The 26621-nt window shown below is 38.8% G+C and overlaps 1 protein-coding gene across 10 annotated transcripts in view; it reads right to left on the bottom strand.

Annotated features, from left to right (window-relative positions):
- CASK (calcium/calmodulin dependent serine protein kinase) overlaps nucleotides 1-26621 on the bottom strand; it is a 199356-nt gene that overhangs the window by 103365 nt on the left and 69370 nt on the right. For all 10 annotated transcript variants that reach the window (XM_027883008.1, XM_027883100.1, XM_027883270.1 and 7 more), the window contains exons 3-5: nucleotides 14560-14665; nucleotides 5898-5975; nucleotides 4616-4688 (exon numbers count right to left, since the gene is read on the bottom strand). In XM_027883008.1, coding sequence (XP_027738809.1) covers nucleotides 4616-4688; nucleotides 5898-5975; nucleotides 14560-14665 — 257 coding nt within the window. The remainder of the gene's footprint in view (nucleotides 1-4615; nucleotides 4689-5897; nucleotides 5976-14559; nucleotides 14666-26621) is intronic.

Below are 26621 nucleotides of genomic sequence, written 5' to 3'. Positions count from 1 at the left end.
CACAGACACTTTCCCTGGAATGGCTGAACCACAGCTGTGCAACACAACTGATGGCCAGGTAACCACAGCAAGACTGAATGGAGCAGTGTGAGTCCTCCAGGCGCTCAGTGCCACTGATGTGATGTTGGTTTTAGATCAACAGCTGCAAGTGTGGGTGAGCAAATATGTTCACTGCCAAGGTGCCCTCATAATTCGCACAAGTACAAACTCAGAAGCCAAAACTTCTGTCCTTCCTTAAATACATTTTATAGGGAATGCAGCTGCAGTTGTTAGGATCCCTCAGCACAGTGGCTGACTGCGGTTGTTTCTCTTAACACAGAGTTTTTGATTGCAGCATAGGCTGAAATTACTCTTTCTCCAACTCTTTTAGTCACAACCACTTGCTCCCCCCAGAGCTTATCAAAAAGGCAAGAAAATGAACAAAACTTTGGGAACTACTAATCCAATATAACATTGTGATAGACTCTTAGCAAGATCTCGCTCCAACATATCTACATAGTGCCCAAAAATGATACATGCCTTGCTTTTTTCCTATGTAGTCTGTTCAAGATTATGTCTCCTTTAAATTTTTTATTTGCATCAAACTTTTTTTTGTTTTAAATGCTGGAAAAGCTTTTGTGCAGTACAGGCAATTTGAGAAACTACAAATTGAGTAATATATCCGTCTAGCATTGGGCAGAATAGTTCATGGAGGAAAAATCCCAGAAAATTTGAAAGGCATGAAGGAGAGACAGAAAAATACTACAGCATAACACAGCTTATGTGGCAAACTTCTTGTATTGCTTAGACATCCTGGTGCCAAATCAGAAGTTAGAAGGTGACTTGTCAATTGCACCATAATTAAAAAAAAAAAAATTCCATTGCAGTGAACACAAAATCCTAATGCAAATATGCACAGCACACAGTTTGAAAAGCAGTTTGAAGGCTGCAAGTGCCTGCCTACTTTTTGGTCAACCCACTCCAATGTGCTGTGTGGGCAGCCAGCTCATTGATCAGAAGACAACACGTTTTCTGACTGTCTGGGCAAATGACTGAAACACATAAACCTCCTGACCTGAAAGCATTAAATATTGAGATCTAAGAAGGCCAAGTAGCGTAAATATAATTCTCAGCAAAACTGCTTCTGATCACCCAGCAAACAGCTAAAGGTACACTAGGAAAAGGGCTGGACAAAACAGAGGGACTCTGAGATAGGAAACAGAGGACTAGACATAAACAGGAAGAAAAGTGTACTGCCTGAATAAACACTGAGAAGAAGTACTGAAAGCTTTATTCTTGGAGTCTCCCAACTTCTGCATTGAACGAGGAAGAGCTCCTCAGAAAAAACATGGTCAGGTAGGACACTTCAGTTCCACCCCTGTTAGTGATTTTGCAATGTTTATAACTTTTTAACAACTTAATATGTAACAAAATCCTCACCAAGCAGTTGCTACTGGATCTCAAGGATCTAATAACTTCTTAAAAATACAGAAGAAGCACCAGTTATTACTGAATGTCCTCAGAAAGCATAAAAGAAGTTTCACAACAAAGTGAAAAGAGTAGAAGAAAGCAACATGCAACAGATTTGTTTTGGATATTCAAAGAGTAGAAAGAGAAGATGGTCTTACAGAACAGCTTCTATTCTGGTAATTTTTAATGTAGTTGAATATAGAGTTATAAACACACAAATATATGCACACTAGTTTCACTCATTTCCCAGATATGCCTAAAAGCAGAAGTGTAAGAGTATTAAACTCTGGCAAAATCTGAAATGCTGAACTACAGCCAGTTCAGGCAATGAAAGACAGAAGTGGTAACTGAGTGGGCTCTCAGAATTCATATGGTTAATTAAGTCCTGTACAGTGCAAAAATCAACATGCAAATCTATGCACAGATCAAGACTCAAGTCACCTGGACTAACCCAGATTTGTATATGACACACAGCCCAGTGCATAAGGCTTAGTCCTATTCCCTGGAAGAAGTGTGTTTATTCCCAGTCACAAGAATATTGAACGGAATCTTAACAGCAGAGAAGGCAGAATTCATGTATTTTGCTTAAGCACTTTCATCTATTCAGAAGACCACGTTGAAAACAAGCATTTACACCTACCAAGATAACCTATAGTAAAAATTGTGGATTGTCTGCATTTCCCTGACAAGCTTGCCCCAACTCCAGTTGCGCACCAATCAATTTGCTAATCAGAAACACATACAAACACTCAAACTGTGTGGAAATCATAGAACCAAGTTGGAGTATTTGGAATGAATTAAGGAGAAAATCCCAGCAACTAAAGCTCTTGATGTGATTAAACTACTCCTGTATCAGTTTTATTAAAAGGTATCTTTATAAAAAGATTTCTGCAACTATGGAAAACGCTACATAAACATCACAATATAGGTTAACAGAAGATTGCAAAACCTCTTGATGTTTCACTGATAAAAACCATTCCATTGCAGTTATTGCAAAAAATGAACAAGTGACAAGTGAGACTCAAACCATAGCAAGAGTTTTACAGGAAAAGACAAGCATCTCGTTTCAGACCAACATTACTCCCATTTCCCTTCTGTTGTTCTCTTACATAAATATTATTCTGTTTACAAACTGCTGTGCAATAACATTCTGTATTGGAAAAAACCCTCCCTTTCAACGCTGCTACTTCTGGTAGCCATTGTTTGGATATATCTGACACAGCAAGGTGACTACGGGTCATCTTGTGAAAGCTTTTTGTTTTAATTCTGTCATCAGAGGTGAATCTAAAGCATATGGGAGTTTGCCACAGGCTGCCCAGTGCTCCAGAAGCTTTGGTACATCTTGTCATTTGGAGAAGTCAGGCTCTTCCAAATCAGTCAGGAGCCAAAAGACCACAAAAGTGCCTAAAAGACACCTAATCCTTACATGGGCTACAAGGTGCAAATTTTCCTGTGCACCAGATGGTGATCAAGTATTTTGCAGTTCAAAATAACACTCACAGAAAAGCTTAAAAGGTAAAAGAAAAAAAAATGTAGTATGACTTTATCAATCTTACAGATTTTATAAATGCACTTCATTCGGGTAATTTGGAAACTGGTCATTTAGTCTACTTCCTTTCAAAACACTGCCTACAGTGACATCTAGAGCTGGGATACTGCAGTTAGCTTCATGTGTTCTACACCCAAACCCTGTAGCTGTGCACTGCTTTTGCCAACATGAAGCACTGTTGGTTTACACTGCTTTAGACTGACATGTTAAACATTTTTTCCTAACCCATGTAATCGAACAGCATTATTTCTAAGGATGGTATTTCAAAAAACCCTGTGATTCTGGGGTTTTCAGAGACTGGACAAGCTCCACAATAAATTCCCACTTCACACACAGTGAAATGGGTCTCCCACAGAGGCCCTTGAAACTGAAATTTCTGAGTTTTTGTTTAAGTACATTGTCCAACAAAACCAAGGGGAGCTTTCAGAAAGACACAGCAACACAAAGAAATTCTTATGTGCCACCAAAAATAAACAATTAAAAGAATTCAAAGCCTTCATGACAGAACATGATGAGACATCCTACCGTGTTGTGAGGCCATCCTTAGAATCTGACATAAGAAATTACTTTTAAAATACCAAACATAAAAAAACTAAAAAGCCTATTATTTAATAATTTTCTTGATTTTAGAAGAAAAGGAGTAAGAGGTTGGGAAATCTGCAATGTCTGTGTACACAAGAACAAACGACTTATTAAATGAAAGTCATCAGCCCAGTGTCTGTACTCTCTTCCCTCACAACACCTGGAAGAGCTTGAATCTTCTCTTACCCACTGGAAGCCCAAGATTCACTTCTCAAACGGCACCATCAGAGCTTGTTAAGAATTTTCATTACTTCCAATAGTGTTTGGTTCACTTTGGATAAAACCAAACTCTCAAAGAAGTGGGACTAACTATTTTAGGGAATGACATTAACAAAGAAATTGTATATTCAAATTGAAGACCGTCAGACCCACTTCAGTTAAAACTCCCAATTACTTACATTAAAATACTTTGGGATTAACTACTTCCATAAATATTGACAAAAATAGTACAAAATTCACCAGACCAAAAAGAGAGTGTACATAGGCTATTGTAAAACACTGCATTTCTCCTCACAAACTTGTTTATATTAGAGAAGTTTTCATAATAATAAATGTTTAAGACTGCCTGCAAAAAGTAGATAATGCTACCAATATTGTAGTATTTAAGCATGTGCATCTCTCTGAAATCTTAGCGTGGATGAGGACTGTCATTATACTGTCAAATTGACGCCCTTGAACTATCAATTCCAGTTTAATTTATGCAATTAATTTATATACACATTTTCCTAACAAGAAAAAAAAATGCAAGCAGATTTCATTTGAATATTCAAAAACTAGAAATTAAACTTTCAAAGCAAGTTGTAATCAAATGCACGTATAATCTGTGAGTACAGACCTCCTAAATGTTCTATACTGATGAAATTAGAGATGGGCTTTAATCTTATATGTGGGCTTTAATCAATAATAGTAAAGACTTGCTCAGCAAATAAAGATTCCTAGATTCTAGAGCTTCTCCTTTCCTCTATATTACGAAAATTGAAATTAAGTAGTTTACACCATTGTGGTGAAGAACAAAGAGTAATTAAACCCTCTTACCTTCACGTCCCTGTGAATTATATTATTATCATGACAGTAACGTAGAGCTTCCAATATCTGCCTCATGTAATGACTGAAAAAAACAAACATGTTATGCATGACAAACCTGCAGGATAAAGTACTACAAACATTAAAAAACCTAAGTTTTAAGAGTCTAACTATATAAAACTAATCAACTTAAACTCAAATATACAGGGTTTTACAGAATGAAGTTTGTGTTCATAATAGTGAATAATACAAGCTAAAGTTTGAGAATTATTCTGATTGGAGCCAAGAAAAATTAGAAAAGAAAAATTTGTATTTTTGTAAGGTTTCAAATGATCAATAGCTCTGCTTCAAATGACAAGGAAGTCAGGACCGTCCATTTTTTTAATAACACAACACAGAAAGGAAATAAGTGCCTGATCTATCTGGAAAAGTATCAGAACAAGATCTTGGCACTCTTGCTGCAGGTTGGAGACTGACTTCTTTCCCCTCTGTGTCCAAAGGATGCCCTAAGAGATCACTGACCACAGTAGAGTCAAGAAAGCCAAAAGCATCCTGTGCTGCATCAGACAGAGCATTACTGTGGGCTCAGGGAGGCAACCCTTGTCCTCTGGGGGCTCCAGCTGGTTAAAGGGAAGGTTTTTCTCTAGGAACATAACTATGCACTGCAATCAAGTTGCTCAGGGAGGATGTGGAATCTCCATCCTTGAAAGTATTTTAGAACCCACTGGACAAAGCCTTGAGCCACATGATTCAACTGCCAAGCTGACCCTGCCTTGAGCAGGAGGTTGACATAAAGACCTCTGATGTCTCTTCCAACCTGGTTTCTACAGTGCTAAAAAATGGAGAGAAGTAAAAAATAATCTCATGGGCTTTGAGGTCAACAATCATCCCACTACGACACTGGTTTTTATTATCCTTCTGCAGTTTTATAGACTCTCTCATTCTGCTTCAAAAGTTGAAGTGACCATAAATAAAATGATACATAAGCCAGGAAAAAAAAAAAAAAAAGACAACTCTGTCTAGCAAGACCAGTAAAATTCACACCTGTCAGGCAAGGCACCTAATGCCATGATGAGAGATCCAAAAAAAGGCAAAGACAGACAATTAAGTATTGGATGTGAAAAACTGTTTTACTCAGTAATCTCATTCAAATATACAACTGGTAAATGACAAAATGCTAATTATTGTAATAAACATCCAGGGTGTGGAAAAGGGATTACTTACAGTAGTCTGACTTTTAGCTAACAGACTGTACAACTTATCCTGTGGGATTAATTAAAATTATAATACATACCTGGCTACAGCCTCGCTGTAGACAAATCCAGCATCTGCTCTCTTCACAATTTCAAAGCACAGGTCTGCTCCATCCATACTGCAGGTGAAAAGAGGGAAAAATGCTTAAGATGGATAACTATAATCAACTACATAAAAATGCTCCAAATGATCTATTTGCTCCATTTACAAAAATCTTACATAAAATACTCTGGACACATGGACAGTGCATTACTACCTAAAACAGCATTTAATAGGTAATCTAGTAGAAAATGATTTGCCATAGGTTAACCATTTTGTGTCCCTGAAGTCATACAACAATTCTCTCAAAACACTGGCAATACCAAACATTTCTTTCATTGCTAAACTGCTCATTGAGCAAGGTGTGCAAGACAGCAGGAAGTCAATGCCCTGTACAAGAAGGCTCTGCAAGTTAACAGTCAATGCCTGATATTTGGTTAAGTGTGTTCATTTAAGAATTACCAGTGCAATTCTACAATAATGACTGTAGTAATAAAGAAATCTTACTCAAATTGAATTTTAAATGAAGACTTTAAGAAATACTTTAGAAATGTAGTGCAGTCTTTCCAGCTGGTATTTTCTCACATGGGTAATTATGTAGCCAAGATGAGATTTTACACCTCCCAGCCTCACCCAAGTCACCTGAGAACACCGACAGCCCACATACTGTACCAGTAGCTCTTGACACCTTTTTCCTCTTCTCCCTAATTGTCTGTAGTCTTTCTGATCACCTAACTTCCCACAATAAGTGGTATTACACTTCAGATGCAGGTATATTCACAGATCTTAGGCTGAAATTAGGCTGCCATTTCTCTAAAACTAAAGCAGTGTGGAGTGGCAGAACTGCCCTCCTTTTCCCTCTCCTGTAAGTGACCTAAGGCTGATTGATATCCAGAAGTATTCACAGCTTGAAGGGGCAAGGAGAGAGTAGCAAGATTAAACAGGAACAATAAAAATCACATAATTCACATTTAACAAGGCACTTCCAAAAATATCGATTGTAACATGTCATTTTCAGCCTTCACACCTTTCCTTTTTCCTCTCCATAAAGACTCAAGGGGAAAAAAAAAAAAAAGGAGAATTTGCAAGGTGTCCAGAAAGCCAACATTACCAGGCTGTTTCATTAAGTCAACCAGAATGTCAGCATCAATCACTTTTGCTGTGTTACATACCTGCAGTAATAAGCTTCTTAGGGAGTCACAAGTCATGTGCAGAAGTTTTAATTCCCAAATAAATGCAAAAGGTATCCCCATACAAAATACACTATCATGTGGATAGAGCACTGACAACTATGAGAGGGATCAGTAACCAAAAGAACTGCACATTGAGAAGTGCAAAGAAACCCACATTGCCAAACCATGAATGCTCTTCACTGCATCAATATATTCTCTGGGTAGGTTTTTTTCCCAGTGGTTTTTCTACAGCTTGTCTGTGTACAGGGTTAAACATCACTCAGAGAACCTGCTGTGCTGCACTGCACATGGCCCTGTACAGCAGCCACGGGGTCAGGCTCAATGAGAGCAGCATAAACCTGGATATCACTGGAAAAACCTCTCATGTCAATCTCTCTTCCAACGTTTTCTCACACTGCAGAACATACAAGATGTATGATTAACTCATGGCTAGGTTTCGCGAACAAAGATTTGAGAGGGGCTCTACCCACGCTTGCTACAAGCGCGCTGATGGCTAAAAAGGCCAATGTGAGATAGACAAGTCCGGTTGCAGAAGGTACAGCAGAAAGACTCCCCAGGTGATATCGACAAGACGCGATTCTTTCTGCGTTGTCTTTTCTCCTCGAGAGTGATCCTGCGTGCGTTCTCAAAAGCAGCAGCAGCGTTATAGATGGTGTGTCTCCAGGCCTCCCAATTGGAGGCCAGGGTAGACCAACAGTGGTGATCAATATGGCCAAGGCTGAGGGATTGTTTCAGGCAGTCCTTGTATCTCCTCTTCGGGCCGCCTCTCTTGCGGCAGCCAGTGGCAAGTTCCCCATAGAGCATGATCTTAGGGAGGCGATGGTCCTGCATCCTGGAGACGTGCCCTGCCCAGCGCAGCTGAGTTCTCAGCAGCATGGCCTCAATGCTCGTGACTGCTGCCTGTTCAAGGACAGACGTGTTGGACACGTAGTCAGTCCAGTGGATGTTGAGGATTGTACGGAGGCAGCGCTGATGGAAGCGTTCTAAGAGACGCAAGTGGTGCCGGTAAATGACCCATGATTCAGACCCATATAAAAGAGTAGACAGCACGATGGCTCTGTAAACACTGATCTTAAGTACTTTTCTTCAGGTGTTTGTTTTGCCACACTCTTTTACGGAGTTTACCAAAAGCACTGTATGCCTTTGCTAACCTGTTGTCAATTTCAGCATCAATCTTACCGTCTGAGGAGATGATGCTTCCCAGGTAATTAAACTGTTGGACTGATTTGAGTGTTGTTTCACCAATGGTGATATGGGGATGATGGAAGACTTCCTGAGGTGCAGGCTGATATAAAACTTCTGTCTTCTTCAAGCTGACTTCCAGATCAAAAAGCTCAGCAGCCTCTGCAAAGCAGGATGTTAAACGCTGCAGAGCTGCTTCTGTGTGGGCCACGAGGGTGGCATCATCTGCGTAAAGCAGCTCATGGACAAGATGGTTTAAGGTCTTAGCATGGGTCTTCAGTCGCCTTAGGTTGAAAAGGCTCCCATCGGTACGATATTGAATGTAGACACCATTTTCATCATCGTGGCCCTTTGGAGCATCATGCTGAAGAAGATCGTGAATAAGGCTGGAGCGGGAACGCAGCCTTGCTTCACACCATTGGCTATTGGAAACGGCTCAGAAAGTGTGTCCCCATATCTGACTTGACCGCGCTGGTCCTCATGAAGCGAGATGATAATTTTGAGGAACTTGGGAGGACATCCTAAACGTTCCAAAATCTGCCACAGACCTTTTCTGCTCACAGTATTGAAAACCTTGGTGAGATCAACCAAGGTAACATAGAGTCCTTTGTTCTGTTCCCGACACTTCTCTTGCAGTTGTCTGAGAACAAATACCATGTCTGCGGCACCTCTGTTGGTTCAGAAACCACACTGGCTCTCAGGTAGAAGATCTTCTGCTATGGTGGGTATGATTAACTACCAAAAGTTGAGATGCCATTCTCATGAAACAGCAAAACCTCTTAGAAAACTAACTTCACTCTGACTTGTGATAAACTGCAGAGGAATAAAGGTCCAGAGGCACTTAAGATTTTTAGCAGCATCAATAGTGGCTGAGACACTGAAGTAAGAGTCTCATCCCTTTAAACAAGGTATTCCTAATCAGAACAATCTTTAATATGTATTTCTACCTCCCACTTACACATACCAGCCTTCTTCATTTAAATTTTCTAGCACTATATGGCAGTTACAATATTTTTTGGCAAATATGTTTGCAATTTTTATTCCATTAAGATGACCTCTGTTGGTCTCCAGAGCACCAAATATGCAGCAGGCGTATTTTAATCTCTGACTTCAACTGACCACTCTTTGAAGACGAAACCTTTTTTAAAGAGTACATTTTTATTTTAATGCATAAAGAGCGTTTGTATCACCCCATGTAACACAATAAATTCAATACATTATATTGAATTTTACCTGAAAAATCAAAAAACTTTTGTCTAGCTGAGGCTGCAGAAAGCAAAAGTCGACCTCAGTCATAAGAAACCCCAGAAAAATCAGTGCACTAACAGACTAAAAACTCAGCAACACACCTCACCACTTACAAAATGACTCTGCAGAAACTGAAAGGCTTGTGAGATATAAGAGCATTAAAGCTTTGGGATACTGATGTAATGAAAATTCAGGAAGTCTCAAGGGTTTGTAAGTATCAGCACAAGCATGTGAAAACCATCAAAAAAAAAAGAGAGATAAGCTAAAATCCACTGAATTAAAAAAAAAAAAAGAGCTATAAAAAAAAGCTATATCCATGCTGAAGACTTATGTGGATGATGCAAAAAAAGTTGGGAGAAATCACTACATTCATAACCTGAGAGAACCCCCTGACACCAGCAGAGGGCACTCACGGCAGGTACATGAACTGAGATATATTTATATATATATATATGTATATATGAAAAATATAAATAAACACATATATATGTATAGATTTATATTCAGGTATTTATATATATATAAAACATATTAATATATATACACACATATAAAAGTACACACATATATATGTATATATTCAGGTATTTACAGTGTAGCTCCAGCCACCCTGCACAGGGAGGGACAGATACCACCTCATCCCACTGTCTGGGTATCAATATGAACTGTGTCTCCCAATTAACCCATATTCTACTATTGATTCCTCCATATTTTTAGCAGAACTGTGCCTGGATCTCTGCCCTTTGGATAAATGTCTCTTTCCACAGCTCTCATCAGTGCTGCTGTTCACCTTGAAAATCTTTCTACTCTTCTGCACAATGCTAAGTTACAAACTGCCCAGAAAATGTACTCCTGAATCATATTCAATGCAGAAATCTGCTGTGACACTAACAGTGACTGAAGAACAGACATTATACTCCAGAAGAGATTTATGTTTTCATACTGGTGTATGAGAGGTTTGAATTTGCAGATGACCTAATAGGATGTGCCTTCCGACTTCATTCATTGATGAAGATTCAGAAAGCTTTAGAAGCACTGCTTTGTTTAGGGAACTGAAGTATTGCTTTAAAAAAATAAATAAATAAAAAATTCAGAGTTGGCATATTACTCTTAGCTGAGTTTTCTGAATTTTGTACCATGTATGTTCAAGGCTTGTGCACAATGGCATTTTTTCCTTCAGCTGGACAGTTTTTATATATTTGCCACCTTCACTTACCTCAGAAAAGACTTCCACAAATTAATTTAAAAACTACAGTATGTATTGATGCTCTTTGTAGTAACCTCTGAAAACTAAGACTAAGCTTTCTGGGCTGTGAGTGCACATTGCTGGGTCATGTCCAGCCTCTCATCCACCAGCAACCCCACAAGATCACCAACTTATGCTTAATGCACACCTAAGTAACTGCAACCCTGTTAAAGTACTGCTTTTGTGGATTTTGAGATTTTAAAACTAAAGCATTTTTGGACTTTAACTAGGTTAAACAGCAATGTATACAACTATATATATACATCTTAACTCTGCTAAATCTAAATAGATCAGTTCTTCCAACGTCCCAAAAGACAGATCTCTCTTAGAATGCACTAAAAAAAGCAAACCCACCTATGTATAGTGGTGAGACAATGTTCAGCAAATGACCAGATATTACGGTATCTGCAATCCACTCATTGCTCCTGTCTGAGCTCTTCAGCACGAAAGTACTCTGAGTCCACACATTTTGATTATGCTGAGGATAAACTGAATGTAATGCACTCCAAATCTAAAATGTGGTTTTTCAGACACTTCAAAAGGAATATCTGCCTTGTTTCAGAAATATTGCAAGTAGCAGAATCTTATCAAAATAGCTCCTTGATAAAAATCAATGATCATTAGAAAAAAAATGTAATAACCAACAGAATATAAAAGTGATACTTGTACAGCAAACAGGAACCAGCATTCTATGTAAAACCAGGGGGCTCAGCAGGGATCTTGACAGTCTCCACAAATACTTGAAAGGGAGCTGCAGCCAGGTGGGGGTCGGTCTCTCAGATAAAAGCGGTAAGAAAAGAGGAAATGGCTTCAAGTTGTGCCAGGGGAGGTTTTGATTGGATATTAGGGAAAATTTCTTCATGGAAAGGGTTGTCAAGCACTGGAACAGGATGCCCAGGAAGTGATGGAGTCACCATCCCTAGGGTTATTTAGAAGACGTAGATGTGGAGTTTAGGGACATGGTTTAGTGGCAGCCTTGGCAGTGCTGGCTTAATGGTTGGATTTGATGATCTCAGAGGCCTTTTCCAGCCTAAATGAGTCCATGATTCCATACAGAGCTGCCAACAAATGACACCAGGAATGAGAAAGGAAAAAACAAGTGTATGACAGGGAGTAGAGCTGGCCTTCTCAAATGAGAGGTCTCTCTAGAGCCTCCAAGGATCTTCTCCAGATCCATTACCCTTCTGGGGGGTAGCTGGGGTGTGTGTGAGGGAAATCATTTGGCACAGGCACATCCTTTCTCATTTACAGTGTAATAACATCTAAGTAATTTTAAAATAACAATTTTACTTTAGCAGTAAGAATTTCTGGGATAGGATCTGCTTCTTACTCTGCCCATGCACTTCATCTATTACAACCAACTGTTTTCTCTGCTGTTTAATACAGCAGCACCACATGGGTAACTGCAACCTGCTGGTAACTTACATATGGCCCCATTCTAAACACTGCTTGAATTTGTGAACAAATAGTGGTTAAAAACATAGCTCAGTTTTTGGTGTTAAACCTCACTGCTACTGCTCATGTTCATCAGTGCTTCTATGAATTGTGATTTGGTTTTTTTTAAATGTTTATTTTAACCACAGTTTTCAAAACTGGGCACAAACTGTGTATTTTCCTGAGCGTTACAATCTGTTGTTATCAGGTGTATGCTACATTCGCTTATTTAACTTGCACATTTTTGCATCAGTAGATTTGGCAAGATATTCAGGGTCATCCTAGCAGCTGCTCCAGGCAGCTCACAGCCCATGAAACAGTAGTGGACCTGTGTATCATTTACAAGTGATGGCACAAAGTTTTAGGTTCACTTATTCTGTTCATTTCATGTGCTGGGCCTGAAAAGCACCTGCCAGCCCACAGGTAGCTCATCACCAGCGAGGTTTATATCTCCTTTGCAGATCCACAGTGTCTTCCCCTTATCAGTAATTTCTGAATAACTAGACCCTAACGAAATTCACTTTATTAGTGGGGACAGAACTTTGTTGTGAAGCAGTTGAGTTTTTTTACGATAACAGCACAATGAACAGGAGGCAGCGGGAGGGAAAAAAAGTTACCTAAACGTACACAGATGCTTTTCTGCTAACTACAAGCTTCTTAATATGGTCACAATTACACAGTATGTCACCAACCCACGCAGGTTCAGACAATGCCTTTCTTACTCCACAGCCAACATCAGTCTTCTGCTGCATCACTTTACCAAAGCATCCCCTCCAGCACAACACGTCGTGCCCACAACTCTTCCCTTCCCTGCCACGTTTGGAGCACAGGTGTTCCCACTGCCTCATTTTCCATCACTGTTTGTTACAAAAGAGGGATGTTTTGCAGTGTACAAAGGAAACAAGGGCACACATATGGTAAACAATTATTATCCTTCAAATAATTTAGCCTTTTAATTTCTTTCTTTCATGTGGCCTGAAGTCAGGTACAGTATTTGTGTAGTAATTCTAATTGTTCAGACTTACTTTTCATGTATACAAACATAAATTATAATAGGCTTGCCATTAAAAAATAATTACTGCTTTTGTCTCGTATTTCTGAGCTATCAGTGTGGTAAAAATAGAAGCAAAACCTTTCCTCCATTTCAAAATCTTGTTAATTATCAGAGTATGTCTCCCCAAGGTGTACATAATTATTTCATAATAGGGTAATTAAAGTCCCTTGGTCCATGCTTTGGGATTTACAAAATAAAAATGCAAAGTCAGTATTGAATCAAAATGTACAGAGAGGAAAGCAAAGAACAATTATTTTACAAAATTGTAAGTTTATAAACTCATCTAAAAAATAGCATAAGATTTTCAAACAACAATTTTCATCTTTTCCTAGGTTTTTTGCCATTACCACTTGCTTTCGCACTACCTCAGTGGTAAAACATGTGGAATTATTTTTTGGGTGAATATCTCAAATGAAATTCTTGGTTCTAGGGGACAAGCCAACACACTGGCACGATGTGGTTGCTCCACTATAAGCAGGTCAAATTCATCAGAAAACTTAATGGAGGAAGATCAGAGAAACTAAAGAGGTACAAACACATATGCCCAGACACACTGGGAGTGAATATATGCGAAACATAAAAAAGAAGAGCTGGTAGGTGGAGAGCAGAAGAGAAGGAAGATTGAATAGAGAACATGCACAAATGTCTACTTTTGTCCTTCCTATTTAGGTAAAACCTAACTCAGGAAGCACTAATAATTTCCTCTCAAAGAAAGCATGTGGGGATTTAGGTGTTGTCCCCCTTTTTTGTTTCTTGTTGTTGATTAAAAATACCTCTCCACTGCTGAAGTCGTGTTTTGGTCACCCTTGCGAATAAACTTTCACGTTGAAACTTCCAAAAGATATCTTTTAGACAAAGACCTCTTTTAATTTATTGTGAATAGGTATATTGACTTACAAGAATATTTAAATATCTCAATAAGCTTTACTTTTTTTATCTAATAATGGAAAAGCACTGCTAAAGTAACAACAACCTGGAAAAAAAAAACCAAACACTTCACAACTGGAACAGAATTATCATCAGCTCCCCAAGGATGACACCTATCACCAGATTTTCAGTGTGTTCCCATGAACCTTGTTAGGGACACAGCAGCCATCAATGAACAGCTCCCTGTCTTTAGAAAGCCCTGATGTTCACCACTTTGCCAGTGGGACAACTTTTTAAACTGGGGACAACCTGTTCTTGTCAGAAATAAATATTTTCATAGCACTCCAGACCTCTGAGTTCCAAAACAAGCAGGCACACTTGTAGGATTTTATTTAGTAAATGACAACAAAGAAAGGTAAAATCAAAGAGAGAAACTTACAACTCAAAGACCATATAAAGCATTCCATCTGAGCTGTATGTCTCCAACAGTTCCACAATATGAGGATGCTTCAGCATGTGACAAATACTGGCTTCTCTCTTTAGGTCTGTGGAAGATAAGAAGGTAGTAAATTAGCTCATATATTCAATAAAAAAAAAATTGGAAGCAGAACACAGTGTTTGGAAAGATGTACACATCTGAAATTTCTAATGAATTCATTAATCTTTATAAAAGACACTGATGAGATGGTATTTAATTAAGCTGCTTCAGAACTTTGGTGTGAAATTAAGTTAAAAAACTCAGATCTCAAAATATAAACACACAAAACAAATTCATGAAGTGACTTATTAATAAAAGATCTCCTTGGTCATAACCTGAAAAACTGTGCAGTAATAAGTTCTATTAATGCACATATGCAGAATACACGAACATTTTAATCCTAAATATCCAATATCACTACAAAATTATCTCCAAATACAGGCTCTTTCACCACACTACAGAACTATTAAAACCTGGAGGTCTCCAGTCTCATCTGCCTGCTCAAAGCAAAGTCAACCAGAGCAGGTTGCCCAGGACCACACCCAGTTGGGCTTTGAATATATCCAAGTATGGAAACCCTACAACCAGTTTAGGAAGCCTACACTGATCCCTGATCACTCTCATAAGCAAAGAAGTTTTTTTTCTTATGCTTAAATTTCCTGTAGTTTACTTCTTTAATGGTGATTATTTATTTTTTAAATCACAATATATGAAATGACACTGGCACAAATTCTAACGACATATATTAGCTTGTATCTCCAGAGAAGAGGGAGAAAAGCAGAAAAAGCCATGACTAAAAGAAGAGCAGAAACCACCCTGAAATCTCTCAAAGCTTGAGAGATTTTGTTTTTAACTAACACCATTCTTACTTTTTCTGATCACAAATCAATCCTTTGGCAAGAATAGAAATGCAAAACCCCAAACCAGACTGAATTTTCTTTCTTTTGTGTTGAAACTATTTGATATTTTTGTTATTTAATCATCCCTACACTTTCTTTTTCTGTTAACTTATCCACTAGTATTCTAGAAAGAATAGCAAAATCTTGAATGAATAGCCTTGATAGTAACTTGAGAACTGAGGAAAATACCAGTCTGAATTCTGAAGTAGACACTTTCCTTTTCTATTCTCGTTCCATACAACTGTTCCTTTTTCAAGAATGACCTACATATGTATTAATGGAAAAATAAAAATATGGTTTCTTGGTTTGAAACTATTCCCCATATTGTTGTGCTATACTAGAATAACATTTAAAATGCACTATTTTCAGGTGCCCTCTTACATGTCTAACATTGAATTAATGACGTTGAAAAATACAAGCAGCAAGATGAACACTGTTTCATGTGAAGCATTTAACAGGTAATTCAGATTCATGCTAGGCTTTGGACCTTCCAGTCATCCATAAATTCAAAAGAAATGTTCAGAGTTTGGAAATGACTGAATTTCAATTCAAGAAAAATGTTCAGATTCACAAAGTTCAAATTTCCTTACTAGCACTTTCATATTACACCTGCATTATGTGAATCCCCTCCTTACAACCTTGCAAATACAATCTAATAGCAAAATGACAGAGCAACCCCTTAGAAACCATTATGTAATGGAAGTGCAAGCAGAGCAGCAAAAAGAAGCATCTTTCACTGATGCAGAAGAAATTAATGTAAAATTTGTCCTTTACAGAGAGATGAAATTCTGTCCTGTAAGAAAACAGCAATATGTCTTTCACTCCTGAAAATACTCACCTATCAGTTCTTACAGCACCTTCAAGCAGAACAACTACTAAAACCATATTGTAACATTCCCTTCATCACACTCAGGGTTTTGATTAGCCACTAAATGGTTACCCCTCCCTTTTCTATGCAGAGAGGTTCCTTGAAATAGGAAATAGGTAAGCACACCGAGGGATAGCATAAAAGAATAGAAAGCTATGTGATTCTGAGAATGGCCATGATCTTCAGAAAATACAGTGCTTTTATTTTGCCTCTTACTGTATAATGATTTTAATGCTACCCCCCTTCACCATGGTCTCCAATATCTACTTTAAGTAGAAGGCAAATAAAAATCCAACAGGAAATTACAGAAAAATTCCGCTTTCTTTACAGGTAAAAATTGTGTTCAAAATAGTTTATTTTGGCTGCTTCCTTTATTTAATACTTTGTGGGCTTTATTTGAAGAGGGTTAGAACTGAGAGGGAGAAAGTATATGCTGCCATTTCCCTCATTCCTCTGTGTGATACTGGATGAGTACAACAATTACTCACAGGCTGAGAACCAGCACAAGAGGAAGGACAAACAAAGTGGAAAATAAAATCTCCAAACAGGAAAAAAAATGAACAGAAATTACAGAACAAGGTTTTGTATGACTAAGGGGTCTTGGGGCTAAGTGCAGAACAAACTCTCATTTTAAAAACACCAGAGCCTTGTTCAACAGTAGACCTATTAAGGAAGAAGAAAAGTAGGTATAAAGAGACAGAAAAGTACATACCACATTGATTCAACAAAGCCACAGGGCAGAAAAGAGATGATGAATTCTGAAGTACATTTGGACTGTGACCCAAAGGTCAAAATAAGTCATGCTTAAGACCAGTAAAAAGGAAAAGGGAGGCGGGAGAAAGGCAGAAATGGCACTTATATTTCATTGTTTCCACTGACAAAACGGACATCAGCATCTACTCAATTCTTTCTCAAATGCTTTTACCAGATTGAATTAAATTTCACCTCCACAGGTGAAATAAAACAAAATAAACCCCCAAGTAGCTACAGATACTGTTTCAGTTCTGAATGCAACATAAACCCAAGCAGATCTTTAGCTGCAAGCAGGTGATTGAAGATTTCCTAAGAAAAATCCCATTACTATCTTATGACCCCTATATTATTTGTAACTTATGATTCGGAATGAACTATTTGCTGTTAAGTTTTCCAAACCTCTGCTGAGTATTTTAGCAATCTTGTGCAGTAATAAAGGCCCTGGACACAGATCCCATATCAAAATAAGCTCTTCACATTCCAGACACCTACAAAAGATTCAGGACAACTCTGGAATCTGCCAGTGGAGTAAGTCAGCTTTGAGCAGCAAGAGGTGACATTTTATTTTATAATGGTGATGTGTCTGGTATTTACAACAGTCTCCTTCACTAGTAAACAAAGTTTAGCTAAAATAACATACTCTAAGGCAAGGCAAGGTCTTGGAATTTAAACTGAACTGACATCTTTTACTTGCTGGACTATTTAACTTTATGTTTGAATCCTTTTTGAAGACTTCATCTATTCATTTTTCTCTTCTTAATAGAGTTGAAGAAATTACTTTCTGCTCTATTCTTTAAGACTTCTCTGTCAGCAGTTCTTTCAAAATTAAACATTAATGACAACAGTGATAATAAATAGAATAGCAAGGCTTAAAAGCACAAGCTTTAAAAGTTTATCTGCCAGCTGCATGAAAGGTATTGTAACACAACCAGAAATAGGGAGTAGAACTTGGTGTTTCATTTAACTTGTTTAGCACACAGGCTGATATGTTACATTATAATTTGAAAAGCATCTAAAAGCTGTCATTTTACACTAGTGTTACCAATAAATGTTCCAGAATTCCAGCTTGTTTACAAAACTTTGAGGTTTTTTTAGCAACTGGAGATATGTTAAATTTTCCATTTCAGACCCGGCTAATTATTTAGAGGGTGCAAGAGCTGTTAAAATGACATGAAAGTTCAGACTTCTGTAACAAAGGAAAGTTCAAAGATGGCAAAGGGAATTCCCAGCAATAAGCACCACACAGAGAAAATGCAGCCTCATGTGTGGATAGTGACAATGAAAGTGAATTGCTGGAAGCACTAAAAAGATAACTCCTCTAAATAATCACAAAGGAACATATATCAGGCTTTGATAGAAAATACAAAACATGAGCATCACTTAAATTTCCCATGGGAGTTAACAATCTAATATCCTACGCATCTCTGACAATTCTGGCAAACACCCAATTTCCTTTCAAAGCCTTGATACCCAAGGTTTTAAAACATCTCAAACATACTGAACATATTTTCAAAGTATATTCACGGTATCCTACAGCATGGAAGAATTAGATGTTCCAGCAGCCTACATTATTGCACCATTTTAGTATCTTAAAAGTGACATGCACAGACTGGAGCAGCCACATCTTTTGGGGGGAACGACAGCACCAAGTTTCTTAGCAAGACGGAAGACACATGTCACTTTTATATACAGACCATTTATATACATACACCACTTGGATTTTCCTGGTTCAGTCCCTTAAGAGATTACTTCCCCAGCCACAGCTTGGGTATGACAGTATTTTGAAAGGAAGTAACCACATCAGCAGTAAACTTCTTGCTTAAAATGCTTCTATATGTTTTGTACAGCGAGAATATGATTATATTTAATTTAAATAGATGCGGTAGTACTAAGTTTTAAAAGGAAATCAATGTGCTTTGTTCACTTGGTTGTGTCATTATCACCTACCAACCTTTGGTGCTCATCATGGAGAAGCTCCCGACCACCCCAACTGGAATTCTTCCACATGCAACTAAACTGAATTATGTGCTTTGGAAATGTTCCTGATGCACCACCTGAAGTATGGATAAGGCAGACACTGAGGCCTCAGCACCAACTGTTTCACCTCAGAAACATACTGGGTTTAGTCCTGTGGATTAGCCTTTGCCAGCTGTTAAACTCCCACCCAGGCTCCTGCTCACCCTCTGCTCTCAGGCGGGTGGGGGTAGAAAATGCAAGTAACAAAAACAAAAAAACTCATGGGTTGAGATAAAGAGAGGGAGACTGCTTATCAGCAGCTGTGGTTGGAAAAATAGACTTACTTGATGAAGTTAATTTTTGCCAATTAAAATAAATACTTATTGATTTGGGAAGAGGCAATCAAAAAGATAAACACGAAACCAACAAGTTTCCTCCCCACTTTCCCAGGCTCAACTTCACTTTTCACTCCAGACCCCTCTACTCCCCAGCTCTGACTGGTGCAGCAAGTGAGGGTCATGCTCTGTACACCTTAGTGGGTCCTCTCTGCTGCTCCTTCCTTCTCCCACTTCACTGCTGCTCCAGCATGGGCTGCAGGGGATACCTGCTCTGCCATGGTGAGCCTCCTCCTTTCCTGACCTTGGTGTTCTCCTTGTTCCACACTCCCTACACTTCACTCCAGTGCTTTCTACCCTCCCTTAAATGTATTTTCACAGGAGCACCACAAGGCTGATCAGTCCAGTTTTGGCTCAACTGGAACCAGCAGTCCCAGAGCCTCTTTCCACAGAAGTTGTCCTTGAAGCCCCCCATTACCAAAAACTTGGATTTAGTACAGGTCTGATTCATTTTCTGCACTAGACACAGTGCTTCAAGGGGCCACAAAGGACCCCATCGCCTCCAAGCCAAGCACAGCTCTGCTTCACATCATCCTGGAACAAGCACACAGCACATCCTGCACGACAGCAAACTCCAGTTTAACCAACCATACTGTACCTGAGGCCATGCTTCCAAAATCAGGTGAGCTTCCTGGGCAATACTAGCTTAAAAAAATTCCCTCTCCTCTCTCTGTTTGCTCATTCCTGCTGCTCAGTGAAAATTACTTTGAGGCTTAATTATCCTAATAATATAGCAAGGAAGTCATAAAAGCTCTCAGTGCAGCCAACACACTGCAACAGGAATGAGCAGCTGGAGGTGGGAACATCCTGTATTGACATTGGCAGTGAAACTCCTATACTGCAGAACCAAGCAGTGTTTCTGTCCCAAAGATTTGTATTTTTGTTTGTTTTTTCTTCCACAAGAGAGTATTCCCCTTTCTCCTAATTAAAACGGCACCACTTGCCTTCCTGGGATATGTGAGCGACTCCTCATCACACAGATACATCTGACCAGTTAATGATGCTTTGCCTCAACAAGCACTAAAAGCTTTCCTGCCTCTCCTCCCACACACTTTGAGGTGGCTGAAGCTCCACAGTAGCCAAGCTGATTTAACTGCAGGCTGTTTCCCCCTTCATCCCACACACATTCCTGCCCTCTGTTCCACTGTGCAGCAGTCTGGAGCTTGCCACACCACACACCAAACCATTTCAGTGTTAACTCACTAAAAATAAAACCAAACACATTCATTTTTGTCTCCACTGGCTCAGTGTGATGCAGTTTTAGCATAGGAAATGGCTCAGTGAGCAAGTCAAGTGCATGTACAGTTAAAAGAAATGAAAGGAATATGGAAAGAGAAAGCAAATAAGGCTGGGACAAGTACACAAGTACACACCTTTCCCTGCAAAGTGTCTCCATTGTCACCAAACCTTTGTTGTGTAATCAATCTGTACCTTAGCAAACATGCTTAAATCATGTACCAAAACCAAATGCATACAGCTGTGAGTGGCCCTTGACAAAAACACCGTGGAAATCAACAAGTGCAATGCCAACGGGAGATAATTCATCTCCTGCCAGTATCTTTTGTTTTAATGCTGCTGCAGTATTTGGAAACAAATCGTTGACATGAAGGAAGAACAATCAAATTACAGCTAATACTCAATAACCAGAATCCCTTTCTGAGCCCCCCATGCAAAAACCTGTGGAATTTTGTGGAATCAGACTTTAGAGATGTTTGCTAAATCCTGTATAACTTCCATTTGGTACTCTATTCCTCCTCAGTTCTTGGACATAAACATATTAATGGCTTTTCAGCTGGAGCTGAGTGTCTTGGGAGACTTACAAGGCACGTTTCACTTTATACCCTGTCAGCTGCGACGAACATGAAAAGTGGGTGTGAAAACCCCCCACTTTTCTCTCACAACTTCTGATATATTTATCAGACTCGTCCAGAATCCTGTGTCTGACAGACACTGTAAGTTGCTTTGCACGGCTGTGTCTGTAAAAGCAACTCTCCCTCCTTTTACTCATTTTCTCATTTTTACTGGCATGCAAATGAGCAATGATTCATAAATAAGATGGTGTGTTATAGGTAATGAATCAACTTGAACTAATAAAAATGTTTAAGAATGCCTGAAAGAATAATATGTCTACTGCAGATAATTAAACCCAAATAATTTAATTTCATTTAATTAAATGATCATTCTTAGCAACTTTTTACAAAGCACCCACCACAATGAAAGAAAAAAATCCATAATTTTTCAAGCACGAACAAAGCTTGGATATCTATCATCTAAGACTTTCCATATTCCATGGCCTCTTGGTTTATACTCAGCAGCGGGTTCACTGAGGTAGGGGAACACAGAAAGAAAAGAGGGAAACATAGAAAAGTTAAAGTAACACTTTCTGGATCGTTAGTTTTTAATTAATTACATGGAAAATCTGTCTTTCAAAACACAGTAATTTTCTCTGCTCTAAAGCAGAAGTTTCAGAAGTGTTTCACAAACTCAACAAGGGACACGATAATCAGAAGTAGGGTTACAAACTCCATAAATTAATTCTAAAAATGTCACAAGTTTGGATTTCCAAACAGAAATGGAACTGCTGCCGAAGACATTTTGCAACTCTGCTGTAAAATCTGAAACACTTTTCTCCTAACATTCTGTTTTCAATAATTAATGGAAGGAAATTGAAAACAGTCATTGACTCTCAAGTCGTAATCAATCAAGTTATGAAAGTGGGTGCACTGTTGATAACGTTATTATATTAAAATTCCACGTTCCCACCTGTTATGCAGCACTGCATAGCAGTCTGAAACCCAACACCTTCCTGAGTATCATTGACTACAGGCTTTTACACTGCAAACCACAACTTAAAACACTGCAAAGCAATGAATTCTTCAACAGAGGGAAGTGGAAGGGTGTGTGCAACAACAGATCTGTCAGAATATGCTGTAAAATTTCTTTTAAAAATAAACAACCAAACAAAAAAACCCCCAGAGAAACAATTAGACACATTTTTAGGTGTGTATTTGGTAAAAGAATGCTACGTGCTTGGCTGGAGCACCGAACCGGCAAAATGCTCAGCTGTACGATCACAGTGGCCTTTACTGAAATAACTGGAAGGTCGTAATTTCATAAAGTTACACAGACTGTGTTTTACTGTAGGGAAAACTCACTGATAAACACTGAAAAGTAGCAGCCCCATTAAAAGCTGTTTCCTCTTCTGTCAGCTCATTCTCCTCTCCTGCACCACCTCCCCCTTCACGCTGGTGAAACTGCTTGTGCAACTGCACCATAAACAGAATCAAGGTATTGATCCACCTCAACTGCAAGCAATCCTTTTTGCTCTCCCCATAGAGCTGTTTTTCAACCGAACTTGTTCTGGCTAGTCCTGGGAATCTGCACAAACAAGTAAGAGCACAATAGCGTTGATAGCCCGGCAATAGAAACAAATGGCCAGATTACAGCAGCAATTCTCACCTCAACACCAGCGCTGGCTTAAAATGCGGTTGGACAATATGGCAAATCCCAACAGTGTGCAGCACTGCTGTCCTTCTCCCAAAGAGGCAAGAAACCAGAAAACTAGATTTTTTCACAGCACTATCAGGGCAACGTTAACTTACAGTATGTTTAACTGAAATTAAAACTGAGAAACGAACTTGCAAGTCTGGTCGTATTTCTTTTTTTCTCTCTGTAATTTCCTGTTTATGCAACTCCGTGTCGACATGCGTCCCCACAGATTTCTCACTAGGTGGCAACCCAGCTCCGGCTTTGATCTCTGTGTAGTCAGCAGCTGAACACAAAAGGTGGCTGCATTATTTAGCTGCAGAGAGCTTTTCGTATGGCCACTTTTATACCAGTGAGCTGATTAACGATGATTACAGTTCAGACCCGAGAACAACAACAACGACAAAAAAGATGCCACTCGAAAATAACTAAGGTACATCCAGTGCTAAGGCCTTTTTACCCAGACTGTGTGGGAGACCCTTCTCTCCTCTACGCCTGAGGAGCCATTCGGAGCTGATGACCACACACCAGTATCCACCGCACTGCACTCACTGAGAACTGCGTGGCACAACTACAATGTATTTAAACAGTTTGCTCACGTTAAGCCAGAAGTTCTTTGTTTGACTCACGAACTAGAACAGGGCAGCGTGTTTACTGCTTCGAAGTCTAGCAAAAAGCTTTAGAAAACTAAACCCTGCAATTAGTTCAGTTTCTATCACCGGAATTTCTCCTTTTTAAAGGTTAATCACACAGGGCGGAGTTCTTTGTTTCAGTTTTTGTAAGTTTTTTTCATTTCTGGAGGGTTCTTTTTGCTGCAGGAGCGTGTACACGCATATGTGTATTTGGTTTCTCTCCAGCCTTTGGACAGGGCAATGCAGGCAATGTGTCCTCTCAGAATATGCTAAAAGCATCATTATCAATGTTACGTTCAGATTGGCACAATATTTTTACACCAAACTTTGACATCTTTTGACCAGAATTCACTTAGGCTGATCGAGTTAACTAAAGGTCATAGACTCTGCAGTCCTTTAAATGAGTTTATAGTACTCATGTACTAAAATGTAATGACATTACATCAAATAAGTGCCCTCAAAGGCAAGGGAACATTATCAAGAAAAGAATTCTAGTTGATCCTGAAGAATTATGTGATTTCTCTTGACGATCTCTCTTAACATTTGAAGGGGAGGGAGGGTTTGTTTGTTTGAAATGCCTTTTCTTCTGTGACTTAGCCTTTACCTAAATGTAACGACAGGGAAATCCATTTTTTGATATTATCAATGAATCTCAATTTTACAGAAAAAACTCTGGAATTTTAAAGAACACAAAGGAAATCTATTCATAACAGATGCAGCTAGTCTAGACAAAATGTCTGTAACTCCTACTCGAGGAGGGGTTAAATAGCCCATTACACTGAGCTACTGAACACTTAACAGGCAGAAAGAGCCCAAAGGCACTCAGGAGAGGGAACTTTGACTGCCTAGGATGCTTCTCCTAGAGACAAAATGCACTTGTTGGCTTTGATCAAAGTTTCTTTGGTCTTCAGCTGCCGGGCTCTGCATAAGCAACACTAAACCAGTTGCACACAAACGCTAGAAAGGAAATCACCTCCTCTGCCTAAGTCTAGACAACCCAGACAAAACCTGCATCTAAAATATCAATCTACTCCAAGGAATCTGATTCCACAGTGCCACATAGCTCAGCGAGTGACAGAGTTTTAGTTGTGGTACCTGTGGCGATGCAGCACAGGTCACTTTGCACCTTTTCTCAGGTAAAATAGTGCAAGCTGCAGTAAACGCTGCTGTAAGGACAGCTCAGCTCCCACCAGAGCACACAAAACTCAGCTCAAACAGCATCTACAGCGCACTCTGAGTAACAGATAATGACCTACCAAATGTAAGGATGATACCAATTCTGTCCAACTAGGAAATCCTGTAGTGGAGTGATGTCTGAGCGCTGGAGAACAGCAACTTTAACATAACTTGTTTTCTGATTCAGTGGCACAACAATGTCAGGAGCCAGAAAAACATTTTTAAGCAATAGTACTACAGGATACAAAAAGAGCTTGTCTCGGTTTGTTCCACTTCTGCTCGAGCTTCTTTTCACAACTATTACCAAAAGTCATAGACTTTTTTTTTTGTTTTCTTTGTTAACCGAAAAATTATAAAGCAAGTTTCGTAAAACAGATGTGCATGTCTTAGTTCAGTAATTTAAAAAGACTCCCTACAGAATGTATTCTTTACCAGCACTTTGAGGATTTCACCCTAAAAACCAAAAATGTTTTGACTACGCTTTTTGCTACTTATCAAATATCCACCAAATACTTTTACATACTGTCTATTAATTTTGTTATGTTTTAAAGAGCACATTTTCCCTTCTCTGCTTGTGCAGTTGCAATACTGGTCCAAACCAGTGCCCTTAACTTATATCCCCCCTTTCATTCCACAAAAATCAGATGTTAGTGAGGAAAACAGTGCAACTGAATTTAAACTTGTTTCTAGCAACGTTCAGGTCACAGCTCTAGGAATAAGGTTGTAACTTGCCTAATTTGTCTCAGATTGCACAACAGGCTAAAAGGACTGCAAATCAAACTGTCACTTACGCTTTTCTCTGTAAAACAGAAAAAGTTGACGGAGGTAACAAATCCCCATAAAGAACTTACTCAGTGACAATTTTTCCTGTTAATTGGTTAGAGTCCTTTCACAACTGCAGGTCATCAGAAAAATATTTTCTTTCATAATATTCACACACGTCTCATGATATTTAAATGATAATTTCTCTTTGCCAATACAGATGTGAAGAGTTTTCTTCTTTAATCTTGCCAAAGCATTATGAAAAGAGTATTTAATTTTCCTTCTTTACTATCTGGTGATGAGCAAGAAACAAAAAATACCCAAAGTTCTTACTTAGCAAAAGCTGAGTTGGAAACACTTTGCTCACCTAATCCAATTTGCGAACTTGGGAGATTAAATCAGAAAGTGGGAGATATGGACTTGGAAACAGTACATCTGCATGGCCTTTTTAAAATAAGTTCTGAGGGAACTTCCCAGTGCCCCTGAACTTCCAGGTAATGCAAATGGCTACAATCCCACAGTAATACACAAAAATTTCCCTCACTGTCACAGGGTATTTTGAGGGACTGGCATGGATCTATAAAGCCTTGTAGTAAACAGTTGGGGATAATGGACTGCTCCCCCTGCTAGATAGAGCAGACATTATTTAAGTACTTACACTCATAGTATGTGATGTAAAACACTGATCTCAAATGGAACAAACTTCTTTAAGGTGTTAAAAGGTTTGACACAAATTTGTTCCAACAACTAACCTGTACTATTTCACTCACTTAGCATGAGATCTACTTTCTTTCATTAGTGTCCAAGTTTGAAATGACGGTCAAGCAGAGTAAGAATAAAACTCCGTAAATTTTGCCCATTTTTCTTGCTCAAAAGTGTAAGAGCAACAATAAGCTTGCATATATATGAAATTACCAAAGCATATATCCACCAGAGATGATAATCTGTATCCTCTCTGCAAAACAGCTTCATAAGAGCACTGTAAGAAACAGTTAACAGGGTTCTCTTGTTAAAAGAACCCCAAATTTCCTTTCCTCACAAGTAAAATATCTGTCTAGGATAAAGAACTTAACTGACATGATGGAGTACACGGAAA

Source organism: Empidonax traillii, unplaced genomic scaffold (assembly GCF_003031625.1).
Source record: "Empidonax traillii isolate 1590-97213 ecotype Southwest subspecies unplaced genomic scaffold, ASM303162v1 scaffold1:size7828297, whole genome shotgun sequence".
NCBI classification, from domain to species: Eukaryota; Metazoa; Chordata; class Aves; order Passeriformes; family Tyrannidae; genus Empidonax; species Empidonax traillii.
This window is presented reverse-complemented; position numbering and strand designations above follow the sequence as displayed.